Raw genomic sequence first — 26,246 nt, forward strand, 5'->3', positions numbered from 1 at the left:
ACAAACTTTGGACCACTGAGCAACAGTCCGGTTCTTTTTCTTCTTAGCCCACGTGAGTTGCTGATAATGTCTGTGGTTCAGGAGATGCTTAACACTAAGAGCATGACAGTTGTAGCCCATTTTCTGGACCCAACTGTGTGGTGGCTCTAGATCCACTGACTCTAGCCTCCGTCCACTCCTTGTGAAACTCCCCATAAATTCTTGAATCTGCTTTGTTTGACAAACCTCTGAAGGCTGAGCTCATCCCTGTTGCTTGTGCACATTTTCTTACCACACTTTTCCCTTCCAGTCAATTTTCCATGAACCTGTTTTGATACAACCTCTGAAAACAGCCTGCCCTTTCAGCAGTGACCTTCTGTGGGTGACAGTGATTGTCTTCTGGACAAGAGTCAAGTCAGCAGTCTTTCCTGTGATTGTGGTTGTGTGTACCGAACCAAAGTGAGAAAATGAAGGCTCAGGAAACCTCTGCAAATTGGACTTTTCCTCAGTGTTTTAATATTTTGATATAGTATTTTTTTATTTTTCTGAGCTGTAGACTGTAATAAAGATTTTTTTAAAAGTCTTTAAATATTTCACTTTGTATGAGATTATCTTAAATTTATGGAGTTTAATTTTTGAAGTAAATCATGGGAAAAACTAGAATGGCCGTCTGAGGCAGCAGACCAACGCCTAAGCAGCGCCACCGAGGAACTCACGCTCCCATTGATTACTGTGGCGTTCAAAATTCGAGGTCCGAGAAAAACCAAATGGGTGTGCGGATCATCACCAAAATCTACTTGATTCTTCCCTGTCACTATCCCAATAGTCCCTGAAAGTTTGGTGAAGATCGGACTTTCTGTTCTCGAGTTATCTTGTACACATACAAACAAAGAAACAAATATACGGAACCCTTTACATAACCCCCTGCCGATTTCATCGGCGTGGGTAATAAACTTTTACATAACATTAATTTTTTTAGATGCACATGTGCATACTCCTGATAGGTCGCTGACTCTCGAACTCAATATATCAGTTTTACTCCCAGTATTAATTTCTTTAGAGAGTGTATTTGGGTTTTTTTCCCACCACAAAACATTTTTTTCATGAAATGAAAATAAGAATGTTTCCTGTTGTCTCGTTAAAATCGTTTTATATTATCTTTCATTAAATGGAATATGGATGAATATAATACAGCATTCACATTCTCCATCTGCTTCCACATGACCATGAAATTCCCAGTCCAACATTATAAAGCTTTAACATGTTTTTCTAATGACAAACATTCCCAAAAGGTTGTCATGACAACTTGCTTTCCTTGTGCTTTTTGCTCACGCCGTTCTTATCAAAAACTCAAAAGCCCTTTAAAACAATGTTGTTAATGAGTTACATTTCTGTTCAAATATGTATTTACAAGCCTTAACTTAGCTGTGGTATGACTACAGTCGACTGACTGTACTGCATTAGCAAAGACAGTGCTGGCAGGGATTACAGGAGTGGGTTTATATCTAACAGATGTATATCTAACAGCAGGAGACCAGGACAACTGATTTAGGATGCATATTAGTACACATGCAGGTTACAGTCTTTGATGAAAGGAAGGACATTCACATCCATGAATACTGTGTCTGATGAAGTGATGTATGAAGCAGTCAGAGGGCTTACAGTACATACAGTCAGGTTGTTTGATCAGATTATTACTTAAGAACAAAATGATTTACTGGCTGAACAAGTACTTAAATAAAGGATTTTACTGGAAGCACTGTTTTGTAAAACACTGGTTCTCAACTGGTGTGTCAGGACCCAAAAGTGGGTCATGAAATAAGGTATAGAAAAAAAGGAAGTGGCAGGAAGCCTACGATTTATATACATCCAGACATACATGCATATTTTTGAACTCTTGTTTTCCCCTGGTAACAAGTAATTTTAGGTTTTTTTCCTTGGGATTTCTACAAAAAAATTTCTCCATTTAAAGAGCTAAGAGAGCTTGTTTTCCCATGTTAACAAGGTAATTTTCTTCCTTTCCTTATCATGGAAAAGTTTAGTTAAATAAAATATGTACATGCATGTACTCTAAGGGTGTCTGTAATGATGCATTTTTAAAAAAATGTTTGGGTTATTCTCTGTTTTTCAGCCCTGGTTTGTTCAAACTTTTTCCTTAGATGAATTTGACTGGAGATTTTCAGGAGTGATGGTCATGATTCCTTACAAGGAGGTGGTGGGTCCTGAGGCGGGACCAGTTGAGAACCATTTGTGTCAAACATTTAACCTGTGTCTTATACTTGATGAGTAAAAGGAAAATCCAGATCACTCAAGAACTGAATGCCTCAGTTTGAGAGAGAATTGTGTTACTCCACTGTCAATAACCTGCAACAATACATTCTCAAAGATTCCAGCATTTCAAAGGAGAAATTTAAAAATACTGTGCTCATTGGGCAGTACACCTAATTGCACTTAAATCCATTCAAAGGAAAGGCTTAAAACATGCACTTACTATCCACTTCACAACACTGACATTCATTTGAACCACTACTGATTTACAACCACTCTCACAGACATGGAACAAAACTTCTGCACCTTCTGCTTCTCAGATGAGCAGGATCAGTAACAATCAAACACTTGTGCCCCTAGATCTCCAAAGAATTGAGCTACAGCACGCTAGGACAAGAAATTCTCTCCAGATAATGCTTATATTGAAATATAGCAGCATGTCTTTTTAGTTCCTTTAGTTCTCTATAACAGTGTCTAAGGTTTCTGCACCAGAACCTTAAAAGGAACCCTGCATACTAAGATACATGGAGTCTGTCACATTAACATTTATGTTAATCCTCCTAAGACCTTGCTTATACATATATAACTCAACATATATGTATATACATATATTCAATTTTGCCTTTCCTATAACAAAGAATTAATTTCTCCTATTAGGTATTACATTTCCTTCACGATCAATAAAGTATGTATTTAATTTCATTTTAAGATAATTGTCAATAATAGCCGTTAAAGTTTAAGTAATTTGCTTAAAATGTTTGGAGAATTGTTTTTAAGCATTTCATGGGAATTGAGACAGGTATGTTTAATTTTTGGGAATTTGATTTGAATTTTGGGGATAATTTGGCATTTTTAGGTTTTTTGGATGAGAGAATGGGGAAGCCTCTGGCTGGACTTTAAACGTAATTTTATGGATTTTTGGGAATTTGATGAAATTTTATGTGGGGTGTGCTTTGAAATTTTTGGGAATTTGCCTGGAATTTTTCAGGTATTTACAAAGAATTTGGGGGGAAATGTTGCTAGAATGTTTAGGTTTTAATATGTTTTGGAGTGCTTATGTTGTAGGTACTTTCATAGAATTTTAGGGAGTTGTGTGGACTTAAAAATGAAATTATAAAGAAATTCAGAACTTTTTGTGTAAATTTTGTTCATGCTTAGCTTTTACAAGACTGTGTAGTCCATCATCAAAATAATAAGAAAAATGACTGCACCATTCCTCTCTCAATGACTGGCACTATTTCTTACTGACTGAAGACCCCAAACAACTGACCAACTGGCCAACACACAGCCAAAATATCTGCTCTGAAATCTATCCCATTCTGCAGAAACAGAACACTCAGGATATTTGTTGACATCAGTTTTGATTAAAAAAAAGGAAAAAAAAGGAATACCCTTTTCAAAGATGAGCCTGACCTTTAAAACTTACAAGGTCCTTAATAAATATATAAATAAGTGCATGGAACAAAATAGGCATCATAAACAAAAGCTCAGGTCTCAGGAGGATGTGTATGCAGCACAAAGAAACACATTAGATTTTGACATTTTGACAAAATTTTAAAAATACATTCACATGCAGGCTGCCATTATAGCACTATGCATGGGTAGTGGGACAAATAGTTGCATTTTTCCTTTTCCTATTGCGTATCATCTGAAAAACCTTTAAATATTAACCCAAGTGCAGTTTTATTGAGAGAGAGAACAAGGATGAAGTCCCTCTAATGTAGACTGAGGTCAGCAGAACGAGGAAGCTGTGGCAAGAACAATACAAGCATTTGACATCATTACCCAGAGTGCACTGAACAATGGCAGTCAACATGTAAATCTATTCTTCAAATGTATAAATCTAGTGTGTTTATAAAACATACATATTAAAGACATTAATGTTATTCCAATAAGATCAAATTATCTTGATATGCAGAGATCCCTTTAAGTACAACAGCTAGAGTGAGCTAGATGTCTTAACCTTCAGTCACTGCTGTGTAGAGTAAATTACATTTATGAGTTTTTGTTTTAAAATCCTAAAAATGAAAACATAATATCATAAAAACCATGAAACACTATTGTTTTGAAGGTACACTTCCCATTAAGTATTTCAGTGCGTCATTTGGCAGGTTGACTTTTTCTGCAGTGTAAAATCAACACCACAAGAGGGCGCCCAGGTACTACAATGAATCAATGCTTGCTGTGGAGAAATAAGGCTAAACCAGTTTGTGGCTTCTGAAATAAGAGAATGGTTGCAGGCTCCAAATGTGTATTCTTAAAAAGACAAACTCGTCTCTTTCTCTGGTCAAAGCATTTTGTAGTTAAAATAAAAGAACTATGATTAAAAATATAAAAGAATAAGTTAAAGAATACAGTCTGTGAATGTCCAAATCAGAAGACTAAACCCAATTTTGGGTCTTTTCATTTGCACCACAATCTAGGATAGAGTAGTGGGTCAGTCTTACGACCTCATGAAGGCTGTTAAAACGGGGAGGTTGGAGAACGGACGGTGTCAGCCGAACATGGAGAAATGTCCTCAGACTCAGAGTTGAAATCAGCAGCTGGGCTGGCACTGTTGGAGCCACCGGCACGGCTACCGTGAGGGAAAGGAGGAGTAAGCTTCACATCCTGGTGGCGTCTTCGTCTGAAAACTTGCTTCTCTTTATCAAGTGCCGTGGTCTGAGAGAGGGTGACACATCAGCTATCGTTAGGCTCTCCAAAAAAACACGGAAATGAGGAGCAGCATCCATCCAACAACCAATGAGACTCTGGATAATCATCCAATGCTTACATGCATGTATATGAAAAGGCGCATTTACCTCACTAGTTTTCTTAACAGAGTATTAAGCTAAAAAGCAACAATGCAGGAAAAAAGTCCTTCAATGGGAGGTGTGTGGCATCAATGTCCTCTACTGCAGATCTAACAAGGAAATGTTTTCACATTTAATTCAAGAAACAAAGTCCAGTTCCTGAACCCCTCGCATGGAGCTCTGCAATGCAGTAGCCAAACATATGCATAGCTTTACTATGCAGGAGTAAATACATAGTAAACTGCACGAGGAAACAGCCACAGCACTAGTGAGATGAAGTAGCTTGATTTTGTGATGGATCTGCAAATAGTAAATAAGGGCGAGGCATGAAAACTGTTTTGTCGAAGGTGATTGGCTCAAACCCTCTGAGAGATGTGAAATGGAGGCTGCCAGCACTTTGCCATGGAAGCACTGCATATTATCACTATTCTGTATCATACCTTATCCAGTACATTCCTGGATGCTGGTTATGGTCCAAAGACCCTGATCTCTGGATGGTTAAGTCCTTGTCCAGCTGAGCAAAAAGAGATGAGTGCAACTCAGAGGATCAGAGGAAGGCAAAGCATTACTAACCTGAGAGGCATCAAAGGCCACAGCTCTAAACGCATCTTGTAAGGAAGAGCTGGCAGAAAAATATCATGTCACAGTCACTGTGTGATATTGACATTCCCTTCAATTGCAAGTGATAAAAAAAGGAAAAACAGAGTCTGACTTTAAGGGTAACTTGTGTATCTTTCTGCCAGCTGCACAAATGTACCTCTGCTTTAAAAATATACAAAGAATTACATCAACCAAAATGTAGTTATTGTGGGCCAACTATGTTATTTTAAGATCTCCAAAGAACAGTGCTGACAGTCCATCTACAATCAGAGGATGAGAGGTAAAAGCACATAGGAAAGAAAAGCAGAAAGAAGCACGTGAATGAAATGATGTGCATGTTACACAAAATACAGCAACACCATGAAAGCACCACTTTTAGATTAGAAACAAAACTGGATCATGATCTTCTTTCATTTAAAAAAAAGGGAAAAAAAGTAAGGCTTAAAGTAAATAAAAACGTCGTCACACATTGAAGCATTCTCTTGATGAACATGCCAAACTTGGTGATATTCAAAGCATAATGGCATATCTATTAAAAGTTATCGAGTGATGCAGAGCTGCATGCAGGGTCAGTGTGTGATGGATGCAGATCAGTGCTTACTGTGATGACTGTCACTCCTGCTGTGCTGCTGTTCAGCTTGGGCCTTGTGTTGAAATGCTTCTTGATCTTTCCAGCCACTGGTAGCTGTTGCGCATTCACTGACACACCATCATCCTGGAAAGAACAAAGCTTTAGCATCTCCATCTGCTATTCCACACTTTGTTTCCTTTCTTAACAGGTCTAGTAGTGAATATAGTCCAAGGAGTAAAAATGAATCGTTTTAAATCATCTTACGTTGACCCAGGGGTGATCCAGAACTTGCACAGCTGTGAATCTCTGGTTCCCCTCTACCTGCAGCATCCCAGTGATCAGAGCCTTAAAAAAGAAGGAAGCCATGAGTATCCAGCACATTTAAGAAGCCCACACACACAAACAGATATGTGACAGATCTGATACTGTTCATTCAACATAACAATGGCACATAAGGATAGAAACGGGACACACAAACCTTGGCAGAATCAGATACGTTGTCCCAGTGTGGGGCAGGGAATTCAAGTGCTCCTTTTAAAATCTGTTCAAAGAGAACCTCCTGATCTTCACCACTGCAATAAAGATAAAACAAGTGCCTTCACTTAATTTCAAAGTTTCTCATAATACTCTTTAATGTGATGAAATTTCACAGACATTTTGCCCTATGGATGATAAATAAAAGTCCTTAGAGAGGAGCACATACCCACGGAAAGGAGGAAAGCCACACAGCAGTATGTAAGTGATGACCCCAGCTGCCCAAATATCAACCTTTAGGCCATACCTGTCAAAGGGGGAGAAATAAGCTATCAAACGAAATAAATCAGTTTTGATTGATTTCTGAATGATCATGACTCAGACGACTCAATTTATGTAATCCCTCTGACTTACCCTGTCTCAGCAATTATCTCAGGTGCTACATAGGTGGGTGTGCCACACACCGTATAGAGGGGCCCGTTCACAACAGTGGCCAAGCCAAAGTCACCCAGCTTCAGAGATTTACTGCCATCGCTGTGCTCGTACACCTGTGTAGCAAAGGAGAGCTCCTGAACAGATGCCAAGCCTTTAACACACATGTCGTACTGCAGGTAATCAATTTGACTCTCTTTTCTCTGGTTATGCTTTTAATGGTCAGCCACTGCCTAATGTGCCCCCCTCACAACCTCCCCCCCTGTTCAGTTTGCAGCCCTTTACTTCCCTTGATGTCAGAGAGGCACTGCAATACATAGATAGCAGGAAGGTAACTGGAGAAGATAAGCTTGATCCATACTTCTTAAAACTCTGTGCCCCTTTAGTATCTGATCAACTTAAAGACATCTTAAATCTGTCCCTCTCTACTCGAGCTCTCCCACTGACTTGGAAGACTGCACATGTCATCCTACTACACAAGGGTGGGGATAAGACAGATCTTACTAACTACCGTCCCATTCCCAAACTAGTCAATAACCAAATCATTCCTCTACAGTAATCACATATTAAGTCCATATCAGTCTGGGTTCAGATCAAATCATAGCACTATCACAGCTGTTACATCTGTTACCAGTGATATTATTTGTGCACTGGACAGAGGGAAATACTGTGCTGCATTGTTTGTTGATTTAAGTAAAGCTGTTGATATTATTGACCACACTTCACTCATTTATAGGCTAGGTGAGGTAGGCTTTGATTCTGAATCCTGCAAATGGTTCAAGGACTATCTGTCAAAGCGACAACAATTTGTTGTTTTAGGACATGTACACTCTTTGTTTCTACTGTTGTCAAAGGGAGTTCCACAAGGCTGAACACTAGGTCCTGTTTTATTTATAATATGTATCAACAATATTACATCTGGTATTACAGATTGTAACACTCACCTTTATGCAACCCACATACAACATACACATATGACACAGTATTGTATTGCTCCGCCAACACCGCACATTCAGCCATTGAAATCCTTCCTTTAATCAACTACAACATGCTCTGTTTAAAATGAAATTGGGCCTTAACCCTAACAAATCCAAATTCATGTTATTCTCAAAAACCAGGGACATTCCTGACAACCTGCATAAATTTCATATCACCACTTTGAAAGGACACACAATTGAAAGAGTCTCTGAGTACAAATAGCTTGATAAACCTGCCAACAAACTGCGACAGAAAATCAGATTCCTTTACAGAAACAAATCTCACTTCCCAATGCTCAGCTGAAAATGTATAATTGAAGATGTCTTTTTATCTGTTTTAGAATATGGGGATTTTATTTACAGGAACGCCTCTGCCTCCAATCATCATTGCATTTCATATGAAAAAGTGGTCTGGGGACCTCTAAGTGTGAGGTGTGATAGACATTTGTTTTTTTTTTTTTATCTATAAAGCCTTGACTGGCAATATGCCATCATACCTCACATCTTTGTTAAATCAATCTTACAATCAATACTCAACACAATCTAATGACTGACTGGTGCTAAAAATTCCACAGACAAACACTTAATTTGGAAATACTGCTTTTAGCTTTTCTGCTGCGTTGACATGAACACTTCACAACGAACTTTCAAACTGCAAACATTTGTTCACATGGGTCAATCCAAAACCATGATCTTAGATTATTTTGCCTGTAAGTGTGACTGTTTTTAACCACGTAGTAACTGTCTTTTACCTTGAACTTTGTATAACCCTTTTGTGTTCTTGTTTTTGTACTCTCAACATCATTGAAAATGAGAGCATGCTCTCAATGATTCCACAAGATTTAAAGAAAGGTTGAATGAATGAATGAATGAATGGTCTTGCATTGAAGATGTTTTAAAAGCTTAATTTTTTTGCTGAATTTATATCTCAACTTTCAAAAATTTTTAAAGACCCTGCATACACCCTGTTGACAAGCTTACACGTGTTGCTGCATTTGGGGTGGTATTCAAGGAAGATAGCTTATATGAATCTCATTTCTTTGTAACAGAATGCATACATCCTATGCATTGTTCATGTTTTAATGTTGTTGTCGGCACTAACTAATAGTTATAAGTGAAGAAAGGGAAAAAAAAAAGCAGAGACAAAGGAAATAAACTAGGGCCAATGAGTTATGAGGATTGAAGTATGAACATAATCTTTGTAGAGTAAAACTTACCAACAAGTTTTCAGGTTTAATGTCTCTGTGGACAATATTGAGACTGTGCAGGTACTTGATGGCACTGGCCAGATTGAACAGCATACAGCTGGCGTCTTTCTCTGTGTATTTGTTGGACGAGGTGATTGCATCAAAGAGATCGCCTCCCTGTAACAGTGTTTAGGTTAGGGTTTCAAATTCACATTTTGTGTGTTTACAGGAAATGTTTATAATAGATAAATAAAAGAACTAGCACTTTAAAAATTAAATTTATACTACCTTAACCAACTCCATTACAAGAAACAGGTCACTGTTGGTGTCCATTTCTTCAATTAAAAGTACGATGTTGGGATGTTTCACCCGCCGAAGGATTGACACTTCACTCTGGATCATGTGTTCCTAAGTTATAAAGGAAATTCGGTCAAAGGCAATCACAGAAGCACTGCATACTATTAAACATAAACAAACATATCAAATCTGGTATTTCAGAGAATCATTGTCAGTTGAATCACCTCAAATACTATAGAGAATCCGTTTTAGAAATAAGTCAGTAGTAAAGAACGTTAAAGGGACAAATTTGTTATTCATTAACATAAATCTTTGACCTATTTCATAATAGTAAAGTCCCAGAATAGGCTGCACCATCTGCTGAATGATATTAACAAGCTGAAATTGGAACAGCATCAACAAATCTTTCTCAATATTATCAGCTGAAAATAACTTGACAAATTATAAAACCAAACCTGATTATGCAAGGCAACAGATGAAGAAGCAGACTCACCTTTCCCCTGCATTTATCTTTGCTGATGATCTTCAAAGCGTACTCTCTCCCGGTTGATCTCTCAACACATTCTCGTACCACTGCAAAGTTTCCATCCCCTAAAGTCCTCCCCACCTTGTACCTCTCTGCTATGGTAGCAGGGACTGAGGGATGCTCATCCATTGCCTCAGCTGTGGAGAAAAACAAATATAATTTGAGGATTTACACTATATTGCCAAAGTATTTGCTTGCCTGCCTTGACTCGCATATGAATTTAAGTGACATCCCCTTCTTAATCCATAGGGATTAAGAAGGGGATGTCAATGGGATCAATTTGATGTCTGTCCACGCTTTGAAGCTATAACATCTTCAACTCTTCTAGGAAGGCTTTCCACAAGGTTTAGGAGAGTGTTTATGGGAATTTTTGACCATTCTTCCAGAAGCACATTTGTGAGGTCACACACTGATATTGGACGAGAAGGCCTGGCTCTCAGTCTTGCTCTAATTCATCCCAAAGGTGTTCTATCAGGTTGAGATCAGGACTCTATGCAGGCCAGTCAAGTTCAACCACACCAAACTCTCTCATCCATGTCTTTATGGACCTTGCTTTGTGCACTGGAACAGGAAGGGGCCATCCCCAAACTGTTCCCACAAAGGTGGGAGCATGAAATGGTTCAAAATCTCTTGGTATGCCGAAGCATTTAGAGTTCCTTTCACTGGAACTAAGGGGCCAAGCCCAGCTCCTGAAAAACAACCCCACACCCTAATCCCCCCTCCACCAAACTTTACACTTGGCACAATGCAGTCGGACAAGTACCGTTCTCCTGGCAACCACCAAACCCAGACTCGTCCATCAGATTGCCAGATGGAGAAGCGCGATTCATCACTCCAGAGAATGCACCACCACTCTAGAGTCCAGTGGCGGCGTGCTTTACATTGCACTTGGTGATGTATGGCTTGGATGCAGCTGCTCAGCCATGGAAACCCATTCCATGAAGCTCTCTACGCACTGTTCTTGAGCTAATCTGAAGGCCACATGAAGTTTGGAGGTCTGTAGCGATTGACTCTGCAGAAAGTTGGCGACCTCTGCGCACTATGCGCCTCAGCATCCACTGACCCCGCTCCGTCATTTTACGTGGCATACCACTTGGTGGCTGAGTTGCTGTCGTTCCCAATCGCTTCCACTTTGTTATTATACCACTGACATTTGACTGTGGAATATTTAGGAGCGAGGAAATTTCACGACTGGACTTGTTGCAAAGGTGGCATCCTATCGCAGTACCACGCTGGAATTTGCTGAGCTCCTGAGAGCCATTCCTTCACAAATATTTGTAGAAACAGTCTGCATGCCTAGGTGCTTGATTTTATACACCTGTGGCCATGGAAGCGATTGGAACACCTTGGCAATATAGTGTATATCCAGACATTATTTGCAACTCTTTGCCGCTTTGTTTCTATCTCATGTAATACCTTACCTTCACTCCCAGGCCCATCACCTTCATCCATTGAGCTGCAAACCTTGGTCGAAGCCAAAGAAAGAGAAGAGCCACTGTGCAGAGATCCCTGGAAAAACGAGAGCCGTGCAGTGAGAAAGAAAGAAACACTGATGCACTTGCGTTACATCAATGCTGGTGAAAAAGAAGCGTGTAAAAATGTGATTACAGCTAGCTTACACAAAGCCTATTTGTTACACTCTCACAGCTGAGCATGCAGCTTGAGATTAGATGGATAGTAATAAATCAGGCATGGGGAAACAGCATAGTAGCATTTCAACCTGTGTAAAGACTGGCACTTGGTTTGAACAGACAAAGAGAAAAGAGTTGGCTGTCCTGTGCAAACTAAAAACCTATGTCCTTCCCAGGTCCATCATGACAACAAAAATTGCTGAAGCAGCGCAGATTAGGCTTCATTAAGAAAAAGGCACAAGAGTCAGAACAGGGATCTTCTGAAATTTTGAAACATTTTGGATATGAGCAAATAGTAACATCTGTGCAAAAATATCAAGCAATCAAGCAATATAAATATTCATATGGTTCCACATATGCTAGTGGGTGCCATAACATAGTGCTGCATTTTTGGTTGAGGGAATAAAGGAAAAGCTGAGAAAAATGCATCACACGAGTGCCTAACAGGGGAATTACAGAAGCATTGATTTTTATTACCTGTCTTCGTCGGAGGCTGGCAGGACTGGTTGGAGAGGGACTTGGAGACTTTCCAGATCTAGGTGTGGACAGCTGACTGCCTGCTGTGCCATTAGCTGTAGGTACGGCAGGAATAAACAATGACAGATATCGTGAAATATGACAAGATATGCAACAGGAACATTTTAACATGTAACGCATAAATATTAACAAAATTTATGTAAGATGAGAATGAGAACCTTTGCCATTGCCACAAAATTCTACCTGAACCAGAGGATGATGGAGACTTGCTTCTGCGTGACATCCCGCCACTTTTTGGGGAAGAGCGACCATGGATGGAGGGGAGTCGGCCATATGATGCAGACTTCGACACTCTGCATTCTAAAGAGGAAGGGACACTGAATAAATCCATACACTGCAGAAATGATACATGAAAAATACGTAATGTAATAGTTGCAGAGAGATTGTTGGCGCTAGTAAAAGCTACTTAGAAAGCAAAGGCTATCCTGGGAGATCCTCCCCACTTTCTACATTTAGAGTTCAGATTTCTGTCAACTAGGAGGAGGTTTATTTACACTAAGGAGGCAAATTGTACAAAGTCATTTATTCCATCAGCTGCTGGGTATTAGATAAGCCTTACACACTGTTGTCATTACACATACTAGCCTATATCATGGACTATTTCTGGGGTTCCCAAAATTTTCAGCCATGACTCCCAAATAGCAGCCCCAGAGACCGGAGGCCCCCACTGGCCTGGAGGTGGTTAAAGCATACGATGTTGCACAAAGCATCAAGTAAAAACGTAACATTTAAAGGAATTTTTGTACAAATGATCTAAATTTAGGCACAAATCTCCCTTATAACCGTGATTTAATTCTAAATTGAACTTATTTTAAAGATATTTTTACAATAATCAACAAAATATACCACTGAATTTCTCTTTATTTTTTGGTAGGGATCCTGCAACCCCCCTTAGTGTCTCTTGACCCCTTCAAGGGCCCCGATCCCCACTTTGGGAACTGCTGGACTATTGGACATTGTGTCTCATATCTCACTGCCCCATTTATTATGATGACAACCATGGAAGTTATGCATTATGTATATGTTTTTGGAGCCAAAGTAGGTTTTCCTTCTGTTATTTTATTTTTGTGTTTTGATTTAATGTGGGTAGTGCTGTTCAAGCATCTTAGTCGCTTGGTATAACAATGACCTCCGTTGACATATCGTTAACTTCATAGCAAAATTATGTGATAATGTCTATGTGTAGTTTTCATGATCTAAGTATATAGACTGTAGAAACAAAATTGCCACCCAGGGAATGTAAAGATTTGCTTGATTCTATCAAACTTAGAATTAAGAAATGAAAAAACACAATTTCTTTAATATGTACAGTGCTTAACAAATTTATTAGACTAACTGTCACATTTGTCTCAAAGACCATCCAGCATCATGAAGTGCTTTAATGAATTTGTTAAGCACTGTATATGGGCACTACTCTTCAAACAGACTAACAACACAATCAGCATCTATTTTTTCATACAGGAGAATGGTTTAGTTTTCAAACTCTTCATAATGGCAAAACAACACTAGTGTGAGACTTTGTCCACTGAGGGCTGCAAGATCTCATAGATTTAAAAACATTTACCATCTTCATCCAAGTTGAAGTCATCCTGATAGCGAAACTTCTCAGGGCCACAGGCGATGAATATGTCATCGTCCCCAAAAAGATCCTGAAGGCAAGTGACCTAGTACAGACAAGATGTCTCTGTCAGTTACAGTGCATAAACAGATTAGACTTGTAATTTGTGCTTTCCCCAGTGTTATCAGTTTCAAAAGCACTCCAGTTTCTGAAATACTAACAAACAATTAAATTAATGAAAACCTAGAAAGCATATGCCTTATTTTTCAATCAGGGCATACACCCACACACTTATACTATGGCTACACTCAAAAGCTTTCAAACTTTAATGGAGCTTCTCAGAAGAGATTTTGTAAAGTATCAGTGTTTGTGTTCCAGGAACAAGCACCTGTCAAAATAAATAAATACATAAATAAAAACAACAGAAAATAAAGTTTTAAAAATCCGAAACCATGGTAAAAATGTCAATGATAAAATAAGCACTGATTAAATTGTACCACAATCACTAGTATGTGCATTAATCTTTATAAAAATAAGCATTAAAGTTACCAGATTAACTGTATGGAAATTATCATTCAACTCATCTCATTGTTGCAAAGTGGAAAAAACAATGTAATGGTAAGAAATACAAACAAACAAACAAACAAACACACAAACAAACAAACAAAAAACGCTGGACTGATAATAAAGAAAAACAGCCGGGCACTGGCATTGTGTATCAAAGATGACAATTGAACAAATTATTAAATGGCACTCTGAGCAGTAAGATTCCAGTGATGTGATATTTCCACAATTATATCGTTATCACAAAGACAATAAAATAAATCTAAAGTGCTGTGTAGTAGATTGGACACTACTTTTAGCCAAAAGACGGCTTCGATGCTTTAAAAAGAACTATGGGGTACTAAACAGGTGCTGATTTCAATTAAGAGAAAATATAAATCTAAATTATTTTCACTGCTAAAGAAAGAAAAAATATCTTAGCTGATGTATCAGCTGCCATCATTAATCCAGAAGCCCTCACTGTAGATGCAGTGTCATAAATAAATGAAGATGGTGATGGAGTCGTGACCTTCTCCTCCAAAGGAGTATTGATGTGCTTAACTACAGCCTTGTGCCAAAGAAAGCAGTGCTCCTGATTTCATTTCCTCACAGGGAAGTGAACTCAGCATAGTCAGTCAATGTCAACAAAAATATGATCTCACACTGATTAGGCAGACCTGTCAATGGATTACTGTGCTCTTACACTGAAAATAAGAATGCAGACTTAAAACAAGACAGCATGTGAAGCGTGCATACACTATTAATTGCCTCATCATTCAGAGCCTTGAAGAGTTCAGCAGGAGTCTAATAGGATGACTAAGGTGCTGAGCAAAGATAGCCAGACCAGAAAGTCACCACACCCTGTCAGCCACACTACCCTCTCACCATGTATTAAATGTTATCTTCCTCAGCTGTTATGGGTCAATACTCTGGTTTACCTCTAACAAATCTTAAAACTTGAAAGGAATACACATCTCAAAGTAGCCAAAAGCAAACAGAGCACATTTTATGTGTATTGCTGTGTTTAAACAAAATAATGAACCTGGATTGTTCACAGAACAAAAGGAGAGACTGGTTTATCAGTAATCTGCAGCAAGAGGACCTCTAAACATCTAAAGGTTATTCATCCATGAAGTCTTAAATAAAAATTGAGCTCAGCAGGGGGATTAATATTGCTCTTTCTATGCAGATGCACCACAACAACCCCAGCCCCCACCCCTCCTCCAAAAGACTGTGAGACCCAGAGGGAGGAGGGCTGCACAGTGGTTGCCAAGGAGACCAGACAGAACCACAGCTGAGTTTGAGACGATGAGAGGGGCACGGCTACTTCAAGATACCCTGTCAGATGCTATCTGTGGAGCTGAATGGTACAAACTGCAGACATCAGGGACAATGTCACAATCAGACCAGCAAACACAAAATAACATGGAACACCTTCATAGGGCAAAAACATGAGGTTAAGCCCGACTTAAGACAATGGGACAACAAAACCCTCTCATAAAACCATCTATAATAACCAAAAGTTAGATATGTTGCTGTGCAATATCTTGAGTTTCAATTTCAGGTACGATTTTGGCTTACCAGAGTTGCAAAACGACATAATCAAGATTAAATGATTACTTTGCACATGTCACGTTGCACTTGTTGTGTCCATAGGTTCTATCATGTCTGAAAAATGTTTTGGTGTCACCACTACTTCAAAGATACAGTTTTTTTTTAAAAATTTTCATTATGAATTATTGTTTTCATATATTTATGGTTTCTACTTATTCATATTCATTTAATGCTTGTTTTTCAAAAGTAGTAGACAAAATTGTCCTGATTAGAACAGACTAGGAATTTGTAACACTTATCCACAAATGAAGAAAGGAATCTGATTAAAAAAGTGGCAAAAGGCATTCAGAGTACTAATCAATGATGGGACAGCCTTTTAACAGCCAGTGTCCAACTACAGAGTGATAAACTATAGATTGCTTTCAGCAGTTGTCTTTAATACTAAAAGAAAGTAACCTCAAATTCATAAATGTAACAGCAGAAGTATGGAAAACACTGTGATGCTTTGTATTGATTACTTATGATTGCTGGCTCAGTAACACAGCAGCCACATCAGGCTAACCTCCCTCTGACACACAAACACTACTGGCAATCCAGGAGCATCCCACACAAATATTGATCCTCATGGCTTGATTTGTCATTTCCTCGTGCACCAGCACATCTCTTACACAAATCTAAAACAGCAGGAGATCCTCTTCATGTTTAATAACCAAGCAATCCAACCAATTTTAAGATCATGGACAACAACAGTGACATTAAAAAATCTAGTAGTGGTCAGATGGAGCTCTCCGGGGTGCTGAATTTCTCTTTTGAAGTTGGAGACTGAACCTACAGCCAGCCAAACGATACCAGGTCAATTTTCAGGAGCTGCACAGCACAATGTACAGTTAATCCATAGACATAGAAAGTCTAAATCTGCTGCAGGTTTCTGACATTCTGACACTACAGTTTTATGCAACGATAGAAATGGGAAGGGGCCTCTTAAATAATGGGCTTCTAAAGTCAGCCATACGAAGGTACCCACAAAGACAAAGACCTACTAAAAGATCAAAGCAAATCTTATAATTTAACATATTATGTTTAAACTTTCCTCATCACAATGCTCAAGTCTCAAGTGTCTAAATTTAGCTCTAAGTAGTTCTAACAATGTCTGACTTCCAGCAGCAGGAAAAAAGACAGTTTCAAGTCATATTCAAAAAGGCTGCCCTGCTGATGATACAAAAAGTGTCCCAGCAATGCATCATTTGAAGAGACTGTGGAATAATATGTAACATGACACACAGTTTGTCAGCAAAAAAGTTTTGTTAAATCATCATAATATTGGAAGCAGGATTTCATTAACTAAATGTAAAATGATTTATTCATATGTAAAAGGGGTGCAGAACCCATACTTCCTATAAACATTGCTCACTGTTCTCATTGGTATTCTGAGAAGCCTCTGCAATATTCTAATTAAAGTACAACAGCATGCTCCACTTTTGCTGGCGCATAATTAGTAGAATTTCATAACAAAAACAACAAAAATTCTTCTCTAAGCCAAATGCATTTGGACTTTGAGCAAGTCACAGTTCTGGGTTTAACAGCCAAGTCACAGCAGTGGGCAAGAGGAAAGCCAGCAAGGCTCTCTATGTCCTTTCTCCTTAACTCTCCGTTTGTCCTTCATACTCATTTTACCCCTTTATTCACAGTGAGAACTTGATGTTTAAAAAGAGCATAGTTTAAGACTGACTCAATCTATACAGAGCATACAATGTACTGTATAATTTATAATAACTAAATTTTTAAAACTATTTACGTTCTAATAGGAAAGTACTTCTCTCTTTTCACAGCTACATTTTCAACATTATTATAAGGAAACTGGAAAAAACTTTCAATGTGGTAAATATATTAATACTGTCTATTTAAAGGGAACAAATAAAAATAAACTGAAAACATTTTTAGCCATGAATCATGCAGCAATGGCATTTGTTGTAACTGAAAATCATTGTGCCCACACAGACCAGAACCAGGAAAGGTATAGTCTATGTAAATATGAAGTGTTAAACTGGAAAACATGTTAGGTTTGGCTCTGTGGATTATACGGTAATGCAAATCTCATAACCACCACTCTTAGCACATAGCATAAATGGGATAATTATCACATTTGCTTATAGATAATTTAGACTTAAGTCTTTACTTTGATACATTGTCCTGTCCTGTGATGTGTTGACATCCATTTCAGCAAGACGAGTTCACTCAAATATGCACCCAGGAAGAAAGCTGTGCTCATAATACAATTACAGCACAAAGCTATATCCATTACAGCTGGGATTGGAAAGCCACAGGCTAAGCTCTTCAGACATCCCCATTCATGTAAACATGCCCTGCTCCATCTTACATACAGGCTTCACTGCCATGCATCAAAAAGGCCTCACCCGCAGGGCCCTGCTCCAATATAACCTTTTCTATACCTTATGTTTGCAATACTTTTAGTAGTGATGACATTGTATTAGTAAACATTTATTAAAGCTTTAGGCCACGCATCCCAAGCTCATTTTCTTTGTGTCTTTGTGTGTCCATCTGACCTAGATAAATCTCGCTCTCACATTATTACAGAGTGACTCAGCAAAGGGATCAAAGCCACAAGGCAGAGCATCTCTCCAAGAGACATGTAAAAAAAACATGCAAATTATCTGGTCATCTCTTCTACAGAACAGGAATCAAAAGAAGAATCAAAAAGGATGTAGGCTAATCAAAAATTCATCTTAACACTGATATTAAACAAATTTGCTGCAATTAATTTTTGCTGAATGCCACTGTCTCAGGACCAAAAGCACAAGCAGGTCATTTACCAAAGGTTAAATACCCATGAAAACGGGCTCTTTGATGTCAATGGGGGGGGGTATAAGGCCATCTGGAGCGGTACCATGATAAAAAGTACAAAAAAAGGGAAGGCAGAGCACAGAACTGCACTGCCAAGCACACAATACAAAGAAAAAACCTTATCATGAAAGTTGCATCCGATACTTTAATAAGAGGGAAAGCAAGGATATTTCTGTTACTGAGGCATTTCAGAGCGTATAGAGATAGTGGATATTCACTGTGGCTCTATTGCAATTTCAAGCCCATTTACACTTTGCCAAAAAAAAATCTGTGTTCCATAAATAATTTAGAGGGTCTGTGTTGGCAGATTTGTTTGTTGGTGTGAAAAATCCCCAACTGTTCCCCCGATCCTTGGATAATGCCTGTGCCATGTGCTCCATTCTGCCATGCTGTGTATAATAAGGCTTACAGACCAGGCACTGCATCTATGAACCCTCTCACACTACACCTACAGTCCTGACATCACTACTGCACCGCTCTGCCGCAGAGACTGTTCCTTAGCAACCAGCCTAGGATACCACGTCGCCATAGAAACCATCAGATGAAAAAAAAAAACTCATTATTTTGATAGGGTTACTTATAAAGAGTGGAGGTGATAAAGTTTATGAATAAGCTTAGTTAAAGAGCTGATATATTTAGGTGGGATGGCTTTTGACTCATTTTCCAGCCAATTCCATCTGAATATATATATATATATATATATATATATATACACACGTTTATACATACTTAGATATATTAACTGAATTCTGCATTAAATGAATGGCCTTTCAATTATGTGCTACTGTTACTGTTTGGAAGGAATATGAGAAGGCGTCCTAGAAACCTATTTCTTGTAATACATTTAGCAAATATTCCCAGTTGATTTCCAACCTCCTGGGCCGTCTCGCTCTCTGAGTAAGGAAACCATTCACAGACACATGAAAGGAGAACAAAACAGACCACCTCTTATGTCAGAGGCAATGATCTGTTTCTTCTGAAACCTAAAATTTATTTTGAAACTCACTGTTCTCTCTAAACCCAGAATTTATTGACTGCAATGATTGGCTGGCAACTGTCTGCACTGTCAGCAAGTCTGTCTCAAGTGCAGAATATTCTAGTAAGCTTCTTTAGTGAGATCCCAAAAATAGAAAGTCAGAATGTGATGAGACCATTAAATCCCACCAACCTAATCTTTCTGGACACTGCACACAGGCAAGCTGTGAAGTGGGTCCACAAAGGTCAAGACAGTCCCTTGTGACTATCCTGCACAAAAGCATCCTTCACTCCCGCTCAGAGAGCATATAACTGGGCGAAAGTTCATTGTCAAGTTCATGTAGAGAAACTTACATCAACTGTTGACAACAAGCCATGTTCTGAATGGCACTGTTGTTTATGCAATCAGTCAAGATCTATGCTTCATCCCTGAATAAGAGTACAGCAAGTCATGCAGTTAGTTTGTGGGCAAAAAGTCATTCTTAGGTTAGTTGCCAGACTTTAGAACATTTTATTCCTAAAATCTGTTACAATTAACTATGAGACCAAGACAAATAAGAAAATGCTCCCATAACTGACCTACTTTGACAGCTTTTTGGTGTTGCTTATCTTTAGCTATTTCCTGATTTGAATGTTTGCAGGTGTGCCCAACTTGGAAAAATGTGTTGTGCTCAATTCATTTAAGAAATCTTAAAACTGAGGTAAAGTTAGGTTCTAGAAATCACAAGTAGAAATAATAACACCTACTATCTTGCCGTCCACAGTATATAGCCTTTTGACGACTCCAGAGTCCAGCTTAATGGCGTCTGTAATGTCAGTCATGACTTGTTCAAAGGAGTGTGCAGTCTTCTTGTTGAGCAAGATGCGTACAGCCTTGCGAGGCTTTACTCCACTGCGGACAATGGTCACCAGTTTGGGCTTGATAAAGTCCTTAGTCTCCTTGGTTTCAGGGCATACAGCCTTGGCGCTACCAAGGGAGGCAGGATCACGGACTGCCATTGCAGTCTTAGGACCCACTGACCAGTTGGGATTAACATTCTTTGTGTAGTCCAGCTTCTTGAAGGGTTCTATGGATGCACAGACATAGCTTTCACCTGTAACAAATCGAGATGCATAAAACATAAGAGAGGTTAAAATCACAGGCCACAGGTTTGTTTAATACATTCAATTTCTGCGCTAAAAGACCAAGTAAAAAGATGTCTTGCACACAACAGCTGTTAATTTGAATGGAGTTTGTGACTTCATTTATCTCTTACAACTCCATTAAATCTGGACAAAGCTAAAAAAAAAACAGAATCGGGAATGCTACTAACCTTCCACCAGCTGATCCATGCTAGTGATTTTGGTTGAACCATCAATGGTATATATGGTCCGCACCCCTTGTGGCAAGTTGACATTATCTGATAGAGATCGAGTGAGGTCAGCCAGGAGTGCTTCTATGGACCTAAATTTCTCCTGAGAAATGGCATACACAATCCCTCTGAAGTAGCGGTCCCCATTGCGGTAGAATCGGATCTTCTTGGCCTTCTTTTCTGAGATAAGTGCTTGTAGTGTCCTGGTTCTGTAAAGGCAGCAGTGGGCACTGTGAGTGGGACTGGGGAGCCCATTCCCCCTTGAGCCCCTTCTGGTATTTCTTTGAGCCTTGTCCCGCTCATCAAAGTGCTCCAGTTCCATGACTGTGCAGTGCTACTACACCCTAAAAATGCAAGGAGGATGGTTACTACCTGCAGAAGCTCTTTAGACATGCACTTAGAAAATACATTAGAAAAATAGGCTCTCCGTTAGTCTGACAGCATAATTGCTTACAATCCTGATACAGCACTGTAAGCTCTGATGGAGCTACTGCTGCTCATACACACATTATGGAGAAACGTGTCACACCCATTTCATGCTGCCTGGTGTGTCTCAATTCTATCTATATATCAAGGACATGCACACATGCATTTGCAGAGGACAGGGTAATAGTAAAAACCTGTTGGGAAGTCTTAAAGATTACCCTAATATATATTAAAATGACATAACGTAGCAAGAAAACAGCAGAGAACACAAGATTTCCTTTCTGGTGCAATCGTTCTTACCTTTGAGGTGAGGACAGATGATACAAAACGTGCAGCCGAAAGCCAAAGTTCTCTCAATGAATCATTTATTCATTTGATGCCTGAGATGAACCAGCGTCCCTTTGTTGCCCCTGTGATGATGCTGCCGTGTACCGTGTGTCTACTCTGCCGTGTTCACATGCAGAGAGGAGGCAGGGCTGTAGCCGGTGTCCTCCACCCTCCCTTACTCCTCTGCCATTGCAGTGATTTACACCAGACCGCTCGGGTGTCAGCGCTACTCGTGCACGTGGCTGGAGAAGAAACCACGCTGTGTGTTAGAATGATGCGCGTTCACGTCGAAATCTACTTGTAAAAATAACCGTTACTGGGGAAAAATAAACGACAATAAGGGGGAAAATGATGAAAAGTCATAATTCACTTATAATAACAGCCAATGAAAACCGTTAAGTAAAATTGTAATGCATTTTTTTCACACTGGCAGTTGTTTTACATATTTCACCTCAGTGCTTCTGGCTAACTTCACTTTAACAGCTAAAGGTGCTAGCAGGTCAACAGGAAAAAACTACTTGGATCATGTGGCCAAAAATAACGTTATGAATGTAATTTTGTCATAAAATCTTTCATTTAAAGCCAGCAATAACGCCAGTTAGCGTAAACCACTTTCAAGACAGCTTCTCAGTTTTTAGTTGCTTACTAAGTTAGCTTATCTTAGCTTTAGGGCCTCTCAGAAACATTCCTCATGTATTTTTTCCCCCAGAGGTGCACTTTCAATTTCCACGCAGGAAAATAAGACCAACACAGACAAGGAAAAAAAGGCTATATGTTTTAGTGTGGAGCAAATACAGTAGACCTACTTAAAATCCGTTGTGTCCACCTACCTTCTACATTTTGACTCCCAGCTCACACAGGTGTAAGTGATAAGTGTAATTAACTAGGTTAGGTACACAGCACGAGGACAAGTGTGCTAAATGTCGGAAAGCACTTTTTGCACGGGAACTAAAAACATCAATTAAATGAACAGAAGATCGTCTTATGGGTAAAATGCATGTGGTTTTGTATCTTTATCATCCATGTCTGCTGCTACTTTCTTTTCATGTTTACTTTCTGCATTTCTAGGATCTACAAAATTTTAATTTTTCTAACCTTAAGCAGACTTTTACTTTCAATAAAACACGTTTATTTCTGATGGCCTGTGGAAAGCTTAATCTATTATTACTCAGTCCTGATGTAGCAGAAGTTGTTTTTAAAAGTCATAGTTGGCTGTCAGGCCATATGAATCCAAAACAACTCTTCACATGATAAAATGCTAACTTGGGCTGCATTTCTTGGAAAAGTTTGTTGGGCAACAAAGTATGTTTACAGGGATAATTATTAGAAAAGTATACTTCTGAGTAATGTTAAAGTTTCTAAAATCAAAGACTGCACTGAAATCCCACATTTAAAAAACAAAATTATGATAAATAAAAGGTGAATATTTAAGTTCTGATTATGGTTGAACAAGAGATTTTTGATGGGCCCCAGAAAATGTTAAGGTTTGAACTGGGATGCAGAATACTTGAGTTTGAGAAAGGCTGGCATAGACTGTTTAGATGAAACTTAAAGTTTAAGAAGGTATACTCTTTCTCTTCTCATGCAGGTTTTTAAACAGCTTACATATTAGAATTGCTTGGACTTGAAATGAAATCATTATCTGTTGTATAGAGAAAAAGAGTGTCCTGTGGTATACAGATTAATTATGAATATAAAAATGAGCACATTTTCCTTGACTTATGTTAAAGCACTGAAAACTTTTCAACTGTATGTTTGATCTAACTAAATATGTTCAAAAGGAACAATGGACATAGTAAGTTGTATGAAAAAATTATTTATTTTTTCCTTGAGGTTCAGGGATGATCTCAAGGATTTTAATGGACACGACCCTTTAAAGGATGACTGGATTCTAGGCGCTCTTTGTTCTCACAAAGAAAACAGGTTTCATTTTGGACATTTCATATTTGAACATCTTGTCAACTTCTGCCCTTTGTCGGTGGTCACTTAAACACAGCAACTACACTGGAGCTTGCCACAAGGTACACAAGCTACCTGAAGGAGACTACCTCCAAACACTGTCTAAAATAGATCTGTTGTATTCTTATAGACTTGTGTTCTTGTAGATTACAGGAAGCCAGGCCTTTGCTGTGATATTTCCCATGCCTTAATGACTTGTTTTCCACAGGTTTTATGAAGCAATTGAAGAGAAAGTGAACAGTTCACAGGAAAACAAACACAGACCACAGCAGAATCAGTAAAAGTTAATTTCTGACTTTAAAGCTTTTAATGGCGATAAAAGTGCAACTTTGGAAATGTACTTTTCTCTCAACAGAAACACAGTCCAGCTCTAGATAAATATCTCAGCACAGCCAGGAGGAGGAATTTCAGTGAAGGTATGGCTGTTAATTTTCCATCTTTGTTTGTTGTTATAACTACGCCTTGCATTTCAGAGATAAAAATGGTCAGATTTATGTATTGCATTGTTGGAGAAATTTTTCTGAAGCATGACTTTGTTGATGTGTTATTAATTTCAGATCATATCACAAGTATATGCACACACCAGAAGCTCTGTAAGCAAGTTTATCAGCTCTATCACAACAATGAAAGCACAAATGCCTTTTCCAACTGAGAGCCTGACATCAGTGCATGCCTCACCAATACTGTTGGACAAATCAGCTGTTCCCCGAGGACAAATGCTACCACTCTGCCAGGATCAATTTCTCTCTGCCTCATTTCAATCTGTGGAAAATAACTTGATGAACCCATCCTCTGCATTTATAAATACCTCTTCATCAGAGATGGTCAGCTCCCCTTTCTTACCACAGATGGGACCACATCTCTCTTCACACTTTGCATTCTGGGATGCCAGTTTTGGCCTTGTGGGTCCTACTGCTCTCACACCAGTAAATTTTGGCCAAGACTGCAGCGCTAGTCAACAGGCTACGGAAGCAAAGTTCATCAAACCTTCAGCAGAACAAAGTCATAGAGGTTCACCCCTGGTCTGTCAGTCTGTTAGTGAACGCCAACCATACTTCCCTTTGTCTTTGAGTTCTGATGATGTGACATCCAATAATGAAAATATGTCAGTGTCAGATGTTCTGTATCATGCAAGACTCATCCTAGAGGGAGACCTACGTTATAGTAGTTCTTTAGTAGACAGTCCACAGGATACAGACATTCAGCTTAGACTTGATCTACCATTGGATAGTAATGATGACTTGTGTTTTCCTAATGCTATTGTCTTTAACATTGTTCTTCCGACTTACACTACAGCAAAATAACAGTATGAATGAGATGTTGATGATGCATAATTCTTTGATTATGCTGTTTTTTTTTCAGTTTTCAATGTTTGCACAGAAATTGGTTTAAGTTTTTTATGTTTGTCTATGATGCTAATTTAAAATCAATACTTTATATTGAGTTCATGTGAGGTAACCAAGCATGTCCACATGGAGTAGTACAGACATTAAATTATTATTTTGTTGGAAAAGTCCAAGCATCCTCATGATGATTTTTATTTTCCTGACTGATCATGCCCTAGACTGTTTTGGCTACTTGCCAAAATTGGAGAAATGTGTGCTGTTTCAGAATTTCTGTTGGATAGTGCAGATCTGTCTTTTTTTCTCATGTTTTTCAGTTAACCCCTTCAGGATTCTGATCATGTTAACCTTTCCAGGACAGAACCACCACAGCAGCCACAATTAATGCATTTGTCAGGCCACAAACAATAATAAAAGTGACACAGATCAACATTATAAGTTCTCCTGATCATTATATTCTATCAAAAACATTCCTGCTGCATTAGAAAGAGTCCTAACAATCAAAATCCAGTCAAATTTTAAGTCCAAAATAACAGAATTACATCCATGACAATCCATGGACCGGTTTTGTGTAATTTCAAATTTGCTGTTGTTCTCAATAGCCCACTGTATTTACTGTAATAATGCCCCTTTTCCAGGAATATATAAGCAAAGCTGTACATAAAAATGTCTGCCAACCTCAGTTCTTTTAGTCTCCAGGTTAAAAACGCCGGCACCTCCCCTCATAAAAAAGGGCGGAAAATCCTCATTTTCTGTTCTGTTATCAGCTTTGGACCTGAACTAGCTAAAACTTCATGCTGTGGTCCAGTTGAGTTTTCCAGCTAATAACTCCCAGCTACAGTCATCTACAGGCCTCAATTTCACAATACAAATTCAGACAGAAAAGACAACTTTATTCTGACAGCTTTGGGAAGAAACTACAGTGTGACCTTTCTAAAGACACTTTGTTTGAGCTTGTACTCCAAATGGTTGAAACACTGAATGTAATTTGGGTATTCCTAAGTAGGCATTTTAATCTTAACTCTACCCAGAATTCTAAGGGGTTCATAAAAAGCTGCCTATCCAGTGCTGCATAA

General features: G+C 38.7%; 1 protein-coding gene and 1 long non-coding RNA gene across 4 annotated transcripts; one reads left to right on the forward strand and one right to left on the reverse strand.

The window, feature by feature from the left end:
* Positions 1 to 1,118: 1,118 nt before the first annotated feature.
* Positions 1,119 to 22,719, reverse strand: dclk1b (doublecortin-like kinase 1b). 3 transcript variants are annotated; one of them, XM_041804040.1, is made up of 17 exons: positions 22,699 to 22,719; positions 21,842 to 22,110; positions 21,077 to 21,459; positions 20,511 to 20,857; positions 13,836 to 13,935; positions 12,455 to 12,571; positions 12,212 to 12,306; positions 11,525 to 11,612; positions 10,071 to 10,240; positions 9,569 to 9,688; positions 9,311 to 9,457; positions 7,099 to 7,232; positions 6,914 to 6,991; positions 6,689 to 6,782; positions 6,475 to 6,555; positions 6,241 to 6,354; positions 1,119 to 4,908 (listed from the first exon to the last, which is right to left on the reverse strand). In XM_041804040.1, the coding sequence occupies exons 3-17, from the start codon at positions 21,435 to 21,437 to the stop codon at positions 4,711 to 4,713; spliced, it is 2,244 nt and encodes a 747-aa protein (XP_041659974.1). In that variant the 5' UTR covers positions 21,438 to 21,459; positions 21,842 to 22,110; positions 22,699 to 22,719; the 3' UTR covers positions 1,119 to 4,710. The 3 variants fall into 3 exon arrangements, with proteins under 3 accessions (XP_041659974.1, XP_041659981.1, XP_041659965.1); XM_041804047.1 differs by lacking the exon at positions 22,699 to 22,719 and adding an exon at positions 22,675 to 22,695; XM_041804031.1 differs by lacking the exon at positions 22,699 to 22,719 and adding an exon at positions 22,515 to 22,634.
* Positions 22,720 to 22,724: 5 nt separating this feature from the next.
* Positions 22,725 to 25,612, forward strand: LOC121520552. Its single transcript, XR_005992781.1, has 3 exons — positions 22,725 to 22,856; positions 24,183 to 24,243; positions 24,385 to 25,612. It is a non-coding gene; the product is annotated as an uncharacterized LOC121520552 (long non-coding RNA).
* Positions 25,613 to 26,246: the final 634 nt, after the last annotated feature.

This window comes from Cheilinus undulatus, linkage group 2 (assembly GCF_018320785.1).
Source record: "Cheilinus undulatus linkage group 2, ASM1832078v1, whole genome shotgun sequence".
In the NCBI taxonomy this organism is placed as follows: domain Eukaryota; kingdom Metazoa; phylum Chordata; class Actinopteri; order Labriformes; family Labridae; genus Cheilinus; species Cheilinus undulatus.